Raw genomic sequence first — 13580 nt, 5'->3', positions numbered from 1 at the left:
AAAGTTAGAAATGTTTTTTATTTACGGACAAAAAGTGTTGAAACCAGAAAATATTGAAGATTTTAATGGTTTACATTTTTCATGTATTTATATTTTAAAAGGTTTACTGTGAAAAAAAATACAATAAAAAACATTATGTAATAATTTTAAAATCATTTGAATCTTAAAAAGATTCTTTTTAAATAAAATTCATAACCTACAGATGTCACTTTTTTTTTTTTTTTTTATCTCCAGTGTCTTTTGTTTGTCCTTTATCTAAAACTGTAACTCCTGTGAAGCCACAGTGACCTTTGACATTTGGAAGTGAAATTCCTCCTGTTGAGGAGCACCTCAGTGCATGCTGGGAGTTCGAGTCAGACACAACTGTAGACAGCTTAAAAGTTCAGTTTGTCAAATTATGATTTTTATATTTCTTCTCTCTCATCACAAAATAAAACAACTGTTACTGTTCGTCATTTAAAATGTTTTTCGTTTGATTTTTGTCATACTTCCATTAAAAAAGGTTTCAAGTTTCAATTATAGTAATAAAATGTTGGTTCGACCAAAGGTAACCTTTCTGTTTTAATTCCTTTAAGGGTCATTAATAATTCTGTAACACCATTATACCATGAAACTGCAATATTTTCTGAGACGGTTATCGTACCATGACAAAATTATACTGTGCAACCCTACTCAGGTGAGGTCGGGCTTCATAAAAAGGTAGTGACCAGGTGCCAGAACACAAGCAGAAAGCATCCAAGAGACACAGCAGGAAAAATGCAAGTATAGCGAATAAGAGTGAATGTGGGGTCGGCTTTCACTTTCACTGATGACACTGCTGACAAACACTGACTGCACAGTAGACCCTTAAAGACCATCGGCTGATTTTCAGATACTTTGAGTTTCAGGATATTTCATTAGTTTCCTGTAAATGTTATCATTCCCACAGGAAGTTTCAAATTAAAAACCCTACCATGTGGAAGTCTTTTTAAAGATTATTTTTGCCTTTAATTTATATGACAGTATTGAGTGTGAAGGGAGGAGAGAGGAGAGTGAGGGGATGACACACAGCAGGAGGCCACAGACTGGAGTCAAACCCATCATCACTGCAGCAGCGACACTGCCTTTATACTTGCTACACCTGTGCTACCCGCTGAGCTGCTGGGCACCACACTGTGAGCAAGTTTTAATATATAAAGTTCTAAATATTCAAACATTTTGCAATCAGCAAATTAAGTTAAAAGGATGCATGTTTTTGACTGTAGTGTCCACCTCCTTGACTGAGAACCTGAGGAAGCTGCAGCTCTGATCTCACATGATTATTATGAACAGGATGTTTTTCTATTTATTTCTTTTTCTAGTATTTATCTTTTGAGTTCCAGGATATTATTCAAAGTTGTATTATAATTACATCCTTTCTTATAGACTTTACTGGGCTGATGTTGTTTAAAACATGTTCTCTAAGCTGCTTTCACAAAATCAGATATATATTTTTTTTAACTTCCAAAACTCAAAATCCAGTCTGGCTGAACATTTGAACCCATGAAACAGTAAAAACCATCTTTGGTTGAAACTGGTTTGTTTTAATGGACAGAAGACAAACTGGTTTGGGTCAGTGGTTTACAGTTAGTTAAAACACCGGTGTGGTCCTTGAAAGAGTCTGCACGTGTCCTCCATCAGCTTCAGTTTCCGTGGTAACAGACTCTGTCTACCTGTAAAAACTGTCCACCTGCCGAGTGTTCACATTTCAAACTAAAACGGGGCTGCTCTCTGATTGGCTAAGGAGTCCGGCTGAGCAGCCAATCAGGGACATCTGCCCAAATATGAAAAGACGACGAAGAGAGATGACACCAAACGAGACGAAAAGGAAAAAGAATTCCTCCAAAGAAAAGACGAAACAACAAAAAGATTCAACAAACAGGCGAAGAGAAGATGAAGAAGAAGAATATGGAATAAGACAATAAAATAAGAAGAAGAGGAGGACCAACAGAGGGAGGCTCATCGTCTCTGCAGTCAGTTATAAAACATGAGGATCATCAGTCTGTAGACAGTCTCTGCATTTGTTCAACGCTGCTTTCATACACACACATACAAACACACACACACACACACAAACACGCACACAGGTCACAGGGTCACATGACGCCACAGGTCACATGATGCCGTTGGTGAGGTACTGGAAGCCGTCGTACAGTTTGGTGGTGAGCGACCTCATGGATCCGTCCACCAGCTGGTCCACCAGCAGCTGCAGCTGCTCCTCCGTCAGGCTCATGTGGAAACGCTCCTTCAGGCCTCGCATGGTGCTGGAGCCGTGGAAACAGGGCAGCTGGGAGCCTGAGGGGAAGGGGGCGGAGTCAGTACAGTACAGATACGCAAACACCTGACAGGTGTGTGTGTGTGAGTGTGTGTGTGTGTGTTACCTTGCTGCATGATCTCCACTATCTGCAGCACTCTGTCCATGTGTTTCCTGGCTGCTATCAGACCCTGAAGCATCAACATCTTGTAGTAGTTAAACATGTCGCCATCCGGACCGCCCATCACCTGACACACACACACACACACACACACACACACACACACACACACACACACACACACACACACACACACACACATGACATTATCCAGGATGCCATGAACACATACACCGCAGCCTACAAATTAAAAACATGGACAATATAAAGCAGCAGATTAAACTGTGAGGGAAGAACATGAACAATTCCAGCGGGGCAAATCCAAAATCCCAATTCCAGGATGTGTACGGCCCCTAATTTCCAGGGCTGGTACCTGCGGTTATTCCACAGGCTAGTTAATAACATGTCGGGCAGGAAATCCAAAGTGTGGGATCATTTTGAGAAGGTGAAGGACGAACCCAAGGTGATAAGTAAACTCATCTTCATTGGTCGACTACAAACATGACGTATCATCTGAAACATGGAAGTAGCTACATGCCCATTAGCCCACAGCGTCATTAACAGGCGGCTCGCTCAGTGGGTGATTTATACTTCAGGACTACAACCTCCTGGAGGATCCCTAAATCCTCCTTGTGGGCCACCAGGACTCAATCAGCGACCAACAGAACCTCCTCAGTGAGCAATTTCAGATCTGATGACTCATGATTAAATATGAGAAATTAACTCACGTCCACAAACTCTGTGGTGAGTTTGAAAGCGGATGTTTCAAACCCGAGGTTTTTGGGAGAGCTGGAGAGGATGAAGCCGAAGTCGATGTGGATGATGTGACCTTCAGCGTCCAATAAGATGTTCCCGTTGTGCCTGACAGGACAGAGTCATGGGTCAAATCTGTCCCTCAATAAAGGCCAGTTTCAGAAAGACAAATCGAACTCTGAAAACCCGCTGTGAGGCGATGTCATCATCTCACCTGTCTTTGACCTGCAGCAGGTAACAGATGAGGCTGTACCCAGCGCAGCTCTGGACAAAGTTCCTCTGAGCAGACAGGAAGGCCTCGGTGGTCGGAGCACCATGTTCCTGCAGAAAGTAGTCCAGTAGTGACAGCTGGCTCTGCTTCTTCACCTGGTGGAGGGATACGGCGTTCATCACGGGCTCAATCATCCCGCTGTCCGCCGACAACACCAGGATCTTATAGGGCTTTATCCAGAGGGGGACTCGCTCCTGCTCCCAGATGGACTGCAGGAGGAGGTGAAGAGAGTTTTACATGTCAATACATAATTATATACTGACAGTCTTAAATCTTTTGCTCTCTGAAGAAAAGAAGAGAGGTTTGAAAGAAGAGAAGACAGAAGTGCAGAGGAAACATTTTTCATTGGTGTGTTTTGATCATGTGATGTTGGTGATGTCATAGCGTTACCTTGAGCTGCTCCAGCACCTGGAAGGCGAGCAGCTCTTGTCTCAGGTCGTCTCCACATTTAACAATAACAGACAGCAGCCTCCAGTTAGGGAGGTGACCGTAAGGAGATCCTTCTCTGATCCTCCTGCAGGGAAACACACAAATAAAAATATACACTACTGTCAGAAATATACATTACTATCGGAAATATATACTTAAGTCAGAAATATACAATCAGAAATATACAGTCAGACATACACTACAGTCAGAAATAATGATATACACTACAGTCAAAAGTATAGACTACAGTCAGAAATATAGTCAGAAATGTACATAACAGTCAGAAATACTGTATACTGCAGTTTGAAACATGTTACAAAACATGTATCTCAAATACATATATGTATGTAAGACACTCACTGATGTAACCAGTCTGACGTATTTAAACTAAGGATCAGATGACTGTTTGAAGTTTTTTCTAGGGAAACAATGATGTATTCCTGGAAGTTTGTAGGAAAACAAACACCACCTCCACTCTGAGCTTCTCTTACCGGACTTTCTCCTCCCAGGGCTCCTTCAGGGCCACAGCTGACGGGTCCTCAGGGTCCCGTTTAAATGTGGTGGGGGCCTGAGCCAGCTGCTCCGACAGACGCCGCCTGAAACATGCAGAGAGGACAGCGTTACAAACATATTTATAATCTGTTGTTTCATAAGATGGAGAGTCATTAACGTAACCACAGAGAGAAAACAAAAATGACCTGCTTTTGTTTTCTTGCCAAGTAGCAGAGAGCAACAGAATGACTGTCGTAAACAATAAGAGAGGGCGAGTAATGCAGCTGGTACCTGTGTATCTTTACTGTGGGAAGTAAATACTGAAACCATTTCAAATATTCAGAATCGATATGTATCGATACATCGATATTTTTGACCACCCTAGTGTGTGCACAGACCTGATGTCTCCAGCAGCAATGAACACCGGCTCTTTGCTCTCCAGACTGGTGATACTGTCCACTGAGAACTGACTGATGTTATCACAGCTGTTGGTGTGCATCTCTGGGAGCTGCAGAAGGGAACGACACTCAGTTATATCTCACACATAGATGATCTTACTGTTTGTTGTGGTTATTAGTCATTACTTGACGACTTTAACACCTTAATTAAAACAGCTGTGGCTCCGTCCTCAGCCCACTTTAGTTCTCTGTGTAAATTCTTCCACAACTGCATTTAAACATTATTTTGAAACCTTTTATTTCTCTAGTTCAGTTTTCTAGAGTCTCACCTCCACCTGCAACTCCCCGATGTCGTCAACAGACCAGGCCTCGTCGTCGTTGTCGTAGTTCGGGACCGTGGAGAAGCTGCCAGCTCTCTGATCTGCTGTCATGCCGCATTCCGGCAGGTTCTCCACAGAGCGAGTGCTCCTGATCCGGTTCTCTGGGATCCGGATTGGAACGCTGGAGGTCTCAAAGTTCTCACACTCCAAAACCTCCACGTAGATCAGGTACGGAGCCTGAAGGGACACAGAGGTCAACACATGTCACATGACCAGCTTTATGTATGATGTCATAAGAATCAGGGCTCAACAATAGGGATTGCCTGACTGCAGAGTAAGCAAGGGGGTGTCATATCAGTCACGATACGAAAGATCAGATCTTGCCTGATCAGGCAAGTGGAAAATAACCATTAACATTAAACCCTCTGTGCATGTGTGTGTGTGTGTAACCTTGTCTTTGGAGTTCAACACGACGGCCTGTGTGTGCGGCACTCGGACCACATGGTGGTCGAAGGCGGCGGTGGGCAGCCAGACTCGAGCGGGCAGTTTGTGGTTGAGCAGCGACAGTTCTGAGATCAGCCGCTGAGTCTTCTGCTCTTTGGTGGGCAGCGTGGCCAGACGCTTCCCAATCCCCATCAGAGACTTTATGAACTCCCTCTGAGGAGCCAGACGCACCGGCTGTAAGACAAACAGGCAGAGACACATGTCAGCACTATATGTTAGTGGTTTGAGTCTCTGCTGTCTCCTCGGGGCGTCTTCTGAGAGAGACACAGGTAACAGATGAAAGTTGATGTTTGTGTGTCAGGTTTGTGCTGATAGCCACAGATCTCACGTCATCTTTTTTTAAACCAACATCGTTTTCTATCGTTTACTCAAACTGACTTCAGACCCTGCTCATTATCACTTTGTTGTTCACATGTTAGAAGGTAAAATCTCTCTCTGTGATGTCGATAGATTATATTAACCTGCTCAGACCAGCTAACAAACTGTATGTTGTTGGCTGAGCTGCACTCAGTCATCACACCTGTAACAACAACAACAACAACAGTCTGATAAACACGGAAAAGTTGATCACGTTAGTGCAGGGCTACCCAGAGCTTTACATCTGTCCTGCAGACGACAGGCCTACACACTTATCCTGATACACATCATCCTGTTGATCTATCTGTTACATAAACCTGACACACAAACAGAGAGAATCAGTGAGAGGAAACATGGTGACAGGATCATCAGCGTCCTGATTGGTTCACCCACAACATCAACAGCTGATTGAATCCAGCAGAAACATGAAGAATTACTGCGGTGAGTCCAGACGTGCAGCTCCTTCACGTGTTTCTGTTTATTGACACCTGAGCTGAACGTCTGAGACTTCACCTCATAATGAACCACAACCCACAGCCTCCATCACAGACTTCATTTCCCACAATGCACCCTGGAGGGAGAACATGACGCTGGTTAACTTACGGGACCAGTCTGAAACTCCAGACTTTCAGAGCTGGAGCTGGTGTCCTGGGGAGGTCAAAGGTCAGAGGGTTTAGAGAATCACTTTGACTTCTTTTGTTTGTTTTAGTATAAAACTTTAATTTAGTTTAAAATATGCGAGACATGACTGAGTCTATAAACTGCTGTCAGATCAGACTCATGATTCCTATTACAGTAGTTTCTTTTATCTTAACATGTTTCTATTAGGCTTGGGTGGTATCACAGCATGATGACAGGCTCCCCCGTCACCGATTCAACACCATGAATCAGCTAAAAAAAGCCGACGAGGGCGAACGGTGCAGGACACACCAGGGCGACTAGGGCGACAGACGCTCATCAAAGGCCCAACATTGACAGACGGCCAACAGTCGGCTTGGTGTGTCAGGGTCTTTACTCTGCCTCTGATTGGCGTACCCTGATATTCTTACTCTAACCCTTCCCTATCTCGCTCCTCTTGTCTAAACCTAACCAATCCAACCAACGAATGCACCTAGCCACTCAGAGGAGGAGCAGGGCAAATCCTCCGTTACCTCATCCTGGCTGCTCTCCACCTTCGGGTTACTAGCCGTCCTCTTCAGGTTGCTGCTCAGACTGATGCTGACTGTAGCGTCAGATTTGGAGCGCTGATGTGTGCGTTTGGAGGGCGACAGGCCGTGCTCTCCTCCCAGGGGCCCGGGGCCGGTGGCGGGGGACGCCAGGGGACAGAAAGGCGTCAGAGTCAGAGGGTCCCTGCGAGTTCGAGGCCCCGCAGGTTTGAGTTCGTCAGACAGGATGAGTTTCCTCAGCTTGGTCCCTCGTGAGTGACGCTGGGTGGAGATGTGCATGTCGGAGGAGTACGCTCCCAGCAGCCAGGCACACTGCAGGCTGAAGGAGATGCTCTGTCTGCAGCGGTGCACCTGAACACAACACAAAAGAGTTAAAGGTCATGCTATCATATAACAACAGGACAAAACTTCATTTATAAGAACGTCTCAGAACAGGAGTTAGGGGGAAACTAAAACACAGCAGGTGAGTTTTCTGTTTGGGAATTTATTCAAACTAATGTTTTCCATGTTAATCATCTCGTAACCTCTAAGACTGATCATCTAACACTGACAAAATACGACTGGATGCTATAGAACATCCTGGTATTTCTGGCATTCTGCATCTGACATACTAAATCTTGTTCTGGCATACTAAACAGCGTGGCATCATGGGTACTGGAACGCACAGTATGGCTTTCAAAGCTTTTACTGAGGGCTACAGAAGATAAATGCTAAGCTGACTGCTAAGCTGCAGCCACAGGGTGTCTGTCACTGTGTCGCTAGATGGATGCTACGGCACTCAGAGTAGTTGCCAAGGAGATCACATTGGTTACTAGCATTGGTTTCCAAAAAAGCGGTTAAGAGGTTGCTATGACTTTATGGGCAGTTTTAGTAGGGAGTTGCTAAGGTGTTCGGGTGGATACTGTGACCACAGGTGGTTGTATTTAGCTGAACTCCCTCTATGAACACTGAATAAAGTCCCCTGATGAAGACCATCAGAGGTGGCTGAAAGTTTCAGAAATAGCAAGTTGACACTGAGTAGAGACTTTTGGTCAAACTTCTAAGGAATGAACTTTCACATCAATGATTGTAGAGCAGTCTGACTGAAGCAGACTCAAAGCTGGACGCAGGTTAGGTAACGTGTTGTTAGACGCCACCCCCTGCTCAGACCCTACGCACCTCATATGGCAGTTAGACCCCGCCTTGTTCCTGACAACACTCACCACATATGGCTTGATGGCGTCCCCAACGTCCTCGTCCATGTGGATGTACATGTTGAGAAGCTGCGGTAGGAAAAAGTCTACCTCCTCATGCGGGAAGCTGAAGAGCCGGTTCCCAATGTACGCCTGGACGCCTGGCTCCTTCGAGTTGTGCAGGTAGGAGATGGCCATAGAAACGTCAAACAGCTTGGACTCAAACAGGCGGAGCAGCCATGACTGTTTGGAAGGATTGTGCCTCTGCCGCCGCCGGGCGCTCTTCACCGAGCCGGGGGCCAGGCCATCAGAGTCGTCCAACTCCTCGCGAATCTTCAGTGGTTTCACCACAACGCTCAGAGCGCCGCAGGGGGAGGCGTGCGGCTCCCGGTCCGACCCCGCCCCATTCTGCAGGCTGGTGGGGACATCAGTGTCTACCTGTTTCAGCTTCACCTTCTGCAGCACCTCCTGACACGCCCGGTGGGCCACCTCAGCATCAATCACTAGGCTGAGTTCCCCCACGCCCTCACTGATCACACCCAGAGGGGGGGTGACGGCCTGGGGAGGGCCACAGGAGGACGAGGGGGTCGAGGGGAGGGACAGGGAGGGGGAGGATGAGATGGAGGGGGAGGGGCTGTTCTGATCAGAGGGGGCGGGGGAAAGCTCCGGCTCTGTGTCCTCCATCATGGCTGCTGGGAAGCTCCGCCCTCCTCCACTGAAACAGACACAGAACAAAAGATCAAAGGTCATCAGGGTTATCAGAGGTCACCTATGATTGAAGGCCATCAGAGGTCAAAGTTCTCTCTGCTCAGCAACACCTTCGTTGTTTGAATGTTTATCTTACAATAGATTTTTAGTGGGTCAGCATGATTACTACGCCAGCGTGCGACTGTGGGGAGCTGAGTAAGCGGAGTCTGCAGACCATTTAAAAGGCATCTCAGCCGGCGCACACCCTGAGTGCACTGCTCAATTCATGCAGGGAAAGCTGCGTCCGCCTCCCTCGACCACAGGGCTGATACAAACACATCAATTGTTCAATTTTGTGATGACAGTCTTGGCCCTAAGTGGCAGAGTAGAACACATAATGTTATTACAGCTGAATGAGAGCAGCTGGATAGTGATTGCTGGTATGACTTTTTATCTGCGATGTTGTTATCTTGCCACTGATTAATGACACACTAAACCTTGACTGCTCTGACAGATCCGTGCTTTGTTTAATGGTGACGCCTTCTCCTGACGGCAAATGTTTCCCACTCCACGAGTGAGTCATGCTCCTCACTCACTGTTCGTCATCACTTCTTATCACATTGTACCCCGCCTGTTGGAAAAGTAGCACACCCAGTAACACAGCTGGGGACTCTACTCTCTTCTGATTGGCTCACAGACCTGATGGTCCCCAGAGGTGAGGTCCACAGGTGGACCCTTTTTAGGACACGGGGTGTCTCCCAATTTACTGTGATGCTTCATGTGACGATCCAAAATCATGATGACGTCACATGACAACAGCTGAGCCGTCCACTGATTGAAACCCTGAGATGTGTTTACATGCTCAGAAAAAGTAAGTAAAAGCCAGTGCTTCTGCTTATAAATGTAGTCCTGACATACACAGAGTGTGTGTGTGTGTGTGTGTGTGTGTGTGTGTGTGTGCGTGCGTGCGGCTGTAATCCCACTGAGCAGATTACAGATTACAGAGAGGAGGAGGGGAGCTGTGCAGAGTGTTTGATGTTTAATCATAGATGTAAAGCAGATCGGAGGAGATTCACTCACTCACAGTGGTTAACGAATGACTATTTTCATCACTTCATTAATTAACCTGTTAATAATTTATCTGATCAAATGTCCTCTTCACTTTAAAACACAAAGATATAAAGGAGATAATCTGACATCAGGATGATTTTATCTTACAAAATGACTGAAATCCATCAGAATATTTTCCAGTTCATGTTCTGTTGAGTTTTCTTTAGTTAACGAGACTCTAGATGTTTTAAAACCACGACTCACTGCAGCATTTAAACAGTCAACACAGCAACGTTTCAACAGTCTGAAACATCTGACACACAACATCTGAAAAATAAGAAACGTTTTTTAACATTTAATATTCTACATAGTGTTTACATTTTGGCTGATACAAGTATTTTATCTTTGAGATTACAGACTCAAGTAATGATATATCAGTCATTATTAATTTGCTTTACACAACCTAACACCACATAATAAACATTTTGATAAATGTGTTTTGCTTTTAACAGTTAATAAGATGGAGCTGGTGAGACGTTTTACAGTAAAACCTAACTTTATAATGAAGAAACTGTTTCTTAATCTCCCATCATCAGTGTGTTGACATAAACACAGATATGATAAATATGTGCAATGAGCTAATATCAGGCAACATGTCAGCCAAGCTCATTTATTGATCGGGCTCTACTGTTAAAGTAGAGCTGAAATGATTAGTCAGTTAATAAATCAGTAAACTGACAAAAAAGGAATCTGCCAATATTTTTATAAGCAACTTATCAACTCTTTTTTGGTCAGTTCACTGGTGTCAATTTCTCCAGATTTTGTTAGTCTGTTTATACCAACAAAAAGAGAATTTCAAACTTAAGCCTGAAGGTGATGTTGCTGCTGAGGCTTCACATTAACTTAAGATAAAGTTATCACAGAGTGACGACTGTGGATTTTGTCCTCTGTGTCTGGCTGTATATTAAACTGATAGGAGAAGGAACCTGGTCGCAGCCACTTTGGACACCAGGAACACGTGTGACTGTGGATTTAATACAGATTTTAGGAATGTGGTCCCATAATAAACAAACATCTGGAACCAACAGAATGAAACTATTATCTGATTTTAACAGATTTGTGTCCTCAGTCCTGTAAAATATGAAGTTTAGTTTGTGCTGAAACATCAGAGTCACTCAACAATAAACTGAACATTATCACTGTCATTTTACAAGCTACGGTGAAATGTGAAATGCACTAAGTACTGTGCATGTACTCAAGTACTACACAACTTGAGGAACTTCTGCTTTACTTGAGAATTTCCATTCTGTCGTAAATTCTGCACTTTACTACATCTCAAAGTGAAATATTGCACTGCACTACTTTTATCTGACATCTCTAATTATGTTGCAGTTTCTGGTTAATAATTCAAAGTATAATCAATAACGCATGATGAGGTATTAGGGATTACACTACAAAGCAGTATATAACGTGGTTAAAATTAGCTCAACGTCCAGCAGCTGCAACATTCAAGTGATGACTACATTAATGCATTAATAATCGTAATAAAATAATATCGTATATATGATTCTGAAATGGGTCATTGTGCATAACGAGTACTTTTATTTTTGGTACTTTAAGTTCATGCAGATGCTAATACTTTGACATCTAAGTGTGGTTCACATGCAGGACTTTGCATCGTATTTCTACGCTGTAGTGCTGCTACTTTTTGCATTAAAACACCCGAGTACTTCTTTCTTTATTGAGTTAATAATTTGAACACTGTCTGTATTTTAAACAGTAAACAAACGTTTACAGTAACACTTTGATGAATCCTCTTGTTAGCAAGCGCACCAAGAGTCAGCTGATATTAGCCTAGCTTAGCACAGAGCTAACTCAGATAGAAAACAAAACTTGAAAAGCTTCTTATTTAAAGCTAAACAGTAAACACGCTGTTGTGTTAGCATTAGCTCAGATTCTCGGTGTAAAGTTCAGTTATAGACAAGCTGTTAGCTTAGCTTACTGTGGAGGAACTCGGCTGAGACGCAGTTACCGTTAACCAGCTAACCAGACGTTAGCATGGTCCTGCAGCTGGTTAGTTTAGAGATTTAACTAAAGCTAACTAGCCACAAGCTAACCGAACCCCCCGTCCACTCCGCAGTGTTAGCCTGTCCGGTTGATGTTAGCATTAGCCGGCAAATATCAGGCCAACTGTTGCTAACTCCGCTCAGATTGTTTATGAAGCTGTATGCTAAGCTAACATTAGCTCCCTCATAGTCACAGGTGAGCTCCTCGAGCTCTGTGACGTGTCTGTGTGTGTACAGGTGAGTCAGCCTTACCGGGTGACAGTTTAGTGGTTTAGCAGTGATGTTTTATTTCCAGTTTGTCTCCTCCATTGATCCGCTCTGGTCGTCATGTCAACACCAGGGGGCGCTGCTCTTCTTCTTCTGCTGCTGCTACTGCTGCTGTTCCCTGACTGTTTCCGGTGTAGTGCTTCCGCCTGCTGGACCGTCTGACTGCCTTGTACCACAGATAATACAGTTTGTACTCCGAATATTCTATTCTATTCTATTCTATTCTATTCTATTCTATTCTATTCTCACGATTATCTTCTATTATATATTTTTAGTATTACTGTATAGTACGTGTGTATGTAACACTGTACATAACACTACATAATAATAATGATAATAATAATAATAATAATAATAACTTCTCTATGTATCTGCAACTGTTTCTGCCTTTGTGCTGCTGCAGCTACACTTGAATATCCAATCAATGAAGGTTGATCATCTTTTCTTATATTTTACTTATTACACTAAAATATTTTTTAATGTCACATCTTTAATTTTTAATGGATTATTTTGGGGTTTTTTTATGCAATGTAATACTAAAAATAGTTTAAAAAATGTGAATTTAATTTCATTTCTTAACCAGCTAAGGTAGGAAATAAAGCAAACATGTATCACAGGTTAAATTAGAGGATTCAAGTGGGAAAGTAACAACGTTGCATCTAAGGCATGTAGAAAAGGAACATGTTTGTAGGAATGAATTTATATTTTTATATATATATGTAAATAAACCAGACAACTTTTTAAAAAAAATCTCTAGCACTCTGTGAATTTTTGTATCTAATTGAGGTTTGAGGTAGAAATCAGCCTCATAGTATGCCTGTGTCAGAGCAGTGTCTACATGTCCTCTGTGCATCCAGAACTATTTAAACCTCTCTACAGAACATGGTCTCTCATTTATACACAGTAAAAAAAACTAGAAATAAATAAAAAAGATGAATAACAGGAGAATAAACAAGAGAATGAATATCTGAAAGCAATACAGAATGCCTGTGAGCCTTTTCTCTTATTTTGATTCGTCACCTGCCACCTGAATTTTGTTTTCCTTTATACAAATAAACATTTCCACCATAAATTGACAGAAAAAATCACCAGAATGCAGGAAATTAAGTGTTTAATGCACAAAATTTCACCTAAGTATTAATACGTTTACCTTATTGACACGCTTTTATAACAACAATTTAAATTCAGATCAGTTTTTCCTCTTTAATAATTTCAGGAAAAAGTTAAAGGGTTAAAAAAAAACAAGAGTTTCAGC

General features: G+C 43.1%; 1 protein-coding gene across 3 annotated transcripts; it reads right to left on the bottom strand.

Moving 5' to 3' along the window:
- Nucleotides 1-125: 125 nt before the first annotated feature.
- pi4kb (phosphatidylinositol 4-kinase, catalytic, beta) lies at nt 126-12448 on the bottom strand. Of its 3 annotated transcripts, XM_049584756.1 has the most exons (13): nt 11995-12271; nt 8286-8970; nt 7069-7434; nt 6521-6565; nt 5507-5734; nt 5066-5293; nt 4737-4846; nt 4338-4442; nt 3808-3931; nt 3361-3626; nt 3122-3254; nt 2400-2520; nt 126-2313 (listed from the first exon to the last, which is right to left on the bottom strand). In XM_049584756.1, exons 2-13 carry the CDS (start codon nt 8940-8942, stop codon nt 2132-2134), a joined length of 2565 nt encoding a protein of 854 aa, XP_049440713.1. In that variant the 5' UTR covers nt 8943-8970; nt 11995-12271; the 3' UTR covers nt 126-2131. The 3 variants fall into 3 exon arrangements, with proteins under 3 accessions (XP_049440713.1, XP_049440711.1, XP_049440712.1); XM_049584754.1 differs by lacking the exon at nt 6521-6565 and having other exon boundaries at nt 129-2313; nt 11995-12270; XM_049584755.1 differs by lacking the exons at nt 6521-6565; nt 11995-12271 and adding an exon at nt 12311-12448 and having other exon boundaries at nt 130-2313.
- Between the last annotated feature and the right edge of the window lie 1132 nt (nt 12449-13580).

This window comes from Epinephelus fuscoguttatus, linkage group LG8, assembly GCF_011397635.1.
Source record: "Epinephelus fuscoguttatus linkage group LG8, E.fuscoguttatus.final_Chr_v1".
In the NCBI taxonomy this organism is placed as follows: domain Eukaryota; kingdom Metazoa; phylum Chordata; class Actinopteri; order Perciformes; family Serranidae; genus Epinephelus; species Epinephelus fuscoguttatus.
The sequence above is the reverse complement of the archived record's forward strand: the minus strand, read 5'-3'. Positions and strand labels throughout refer to the sequence as shown.

Bases quoted from the DNA above. Each gene is read 5' to 3' on its own strand.
- pi4kb (XM_049584756.1), bottom strand. From the start codon at position 8,942: ATGATGGAGGACACAGAGCCGGAGCTTTCCCCCGCCCCCTCTGATCAG. The intron at 7,435-8,285 runs GTGAGTGTTGTC...TGTTGTGTTCAG, and splicing joins ACGCCATCAAGCCATATGTG to GTGCACCGCTGCAGACAGAG. The intron at 6,566-7,068 runs GTAACGGAGGAT...TGACCTCCCCAG, and splicing joins TGGAGAGCAGCCAGGATGAG to GACACCAGCTCCAGCTCTGA.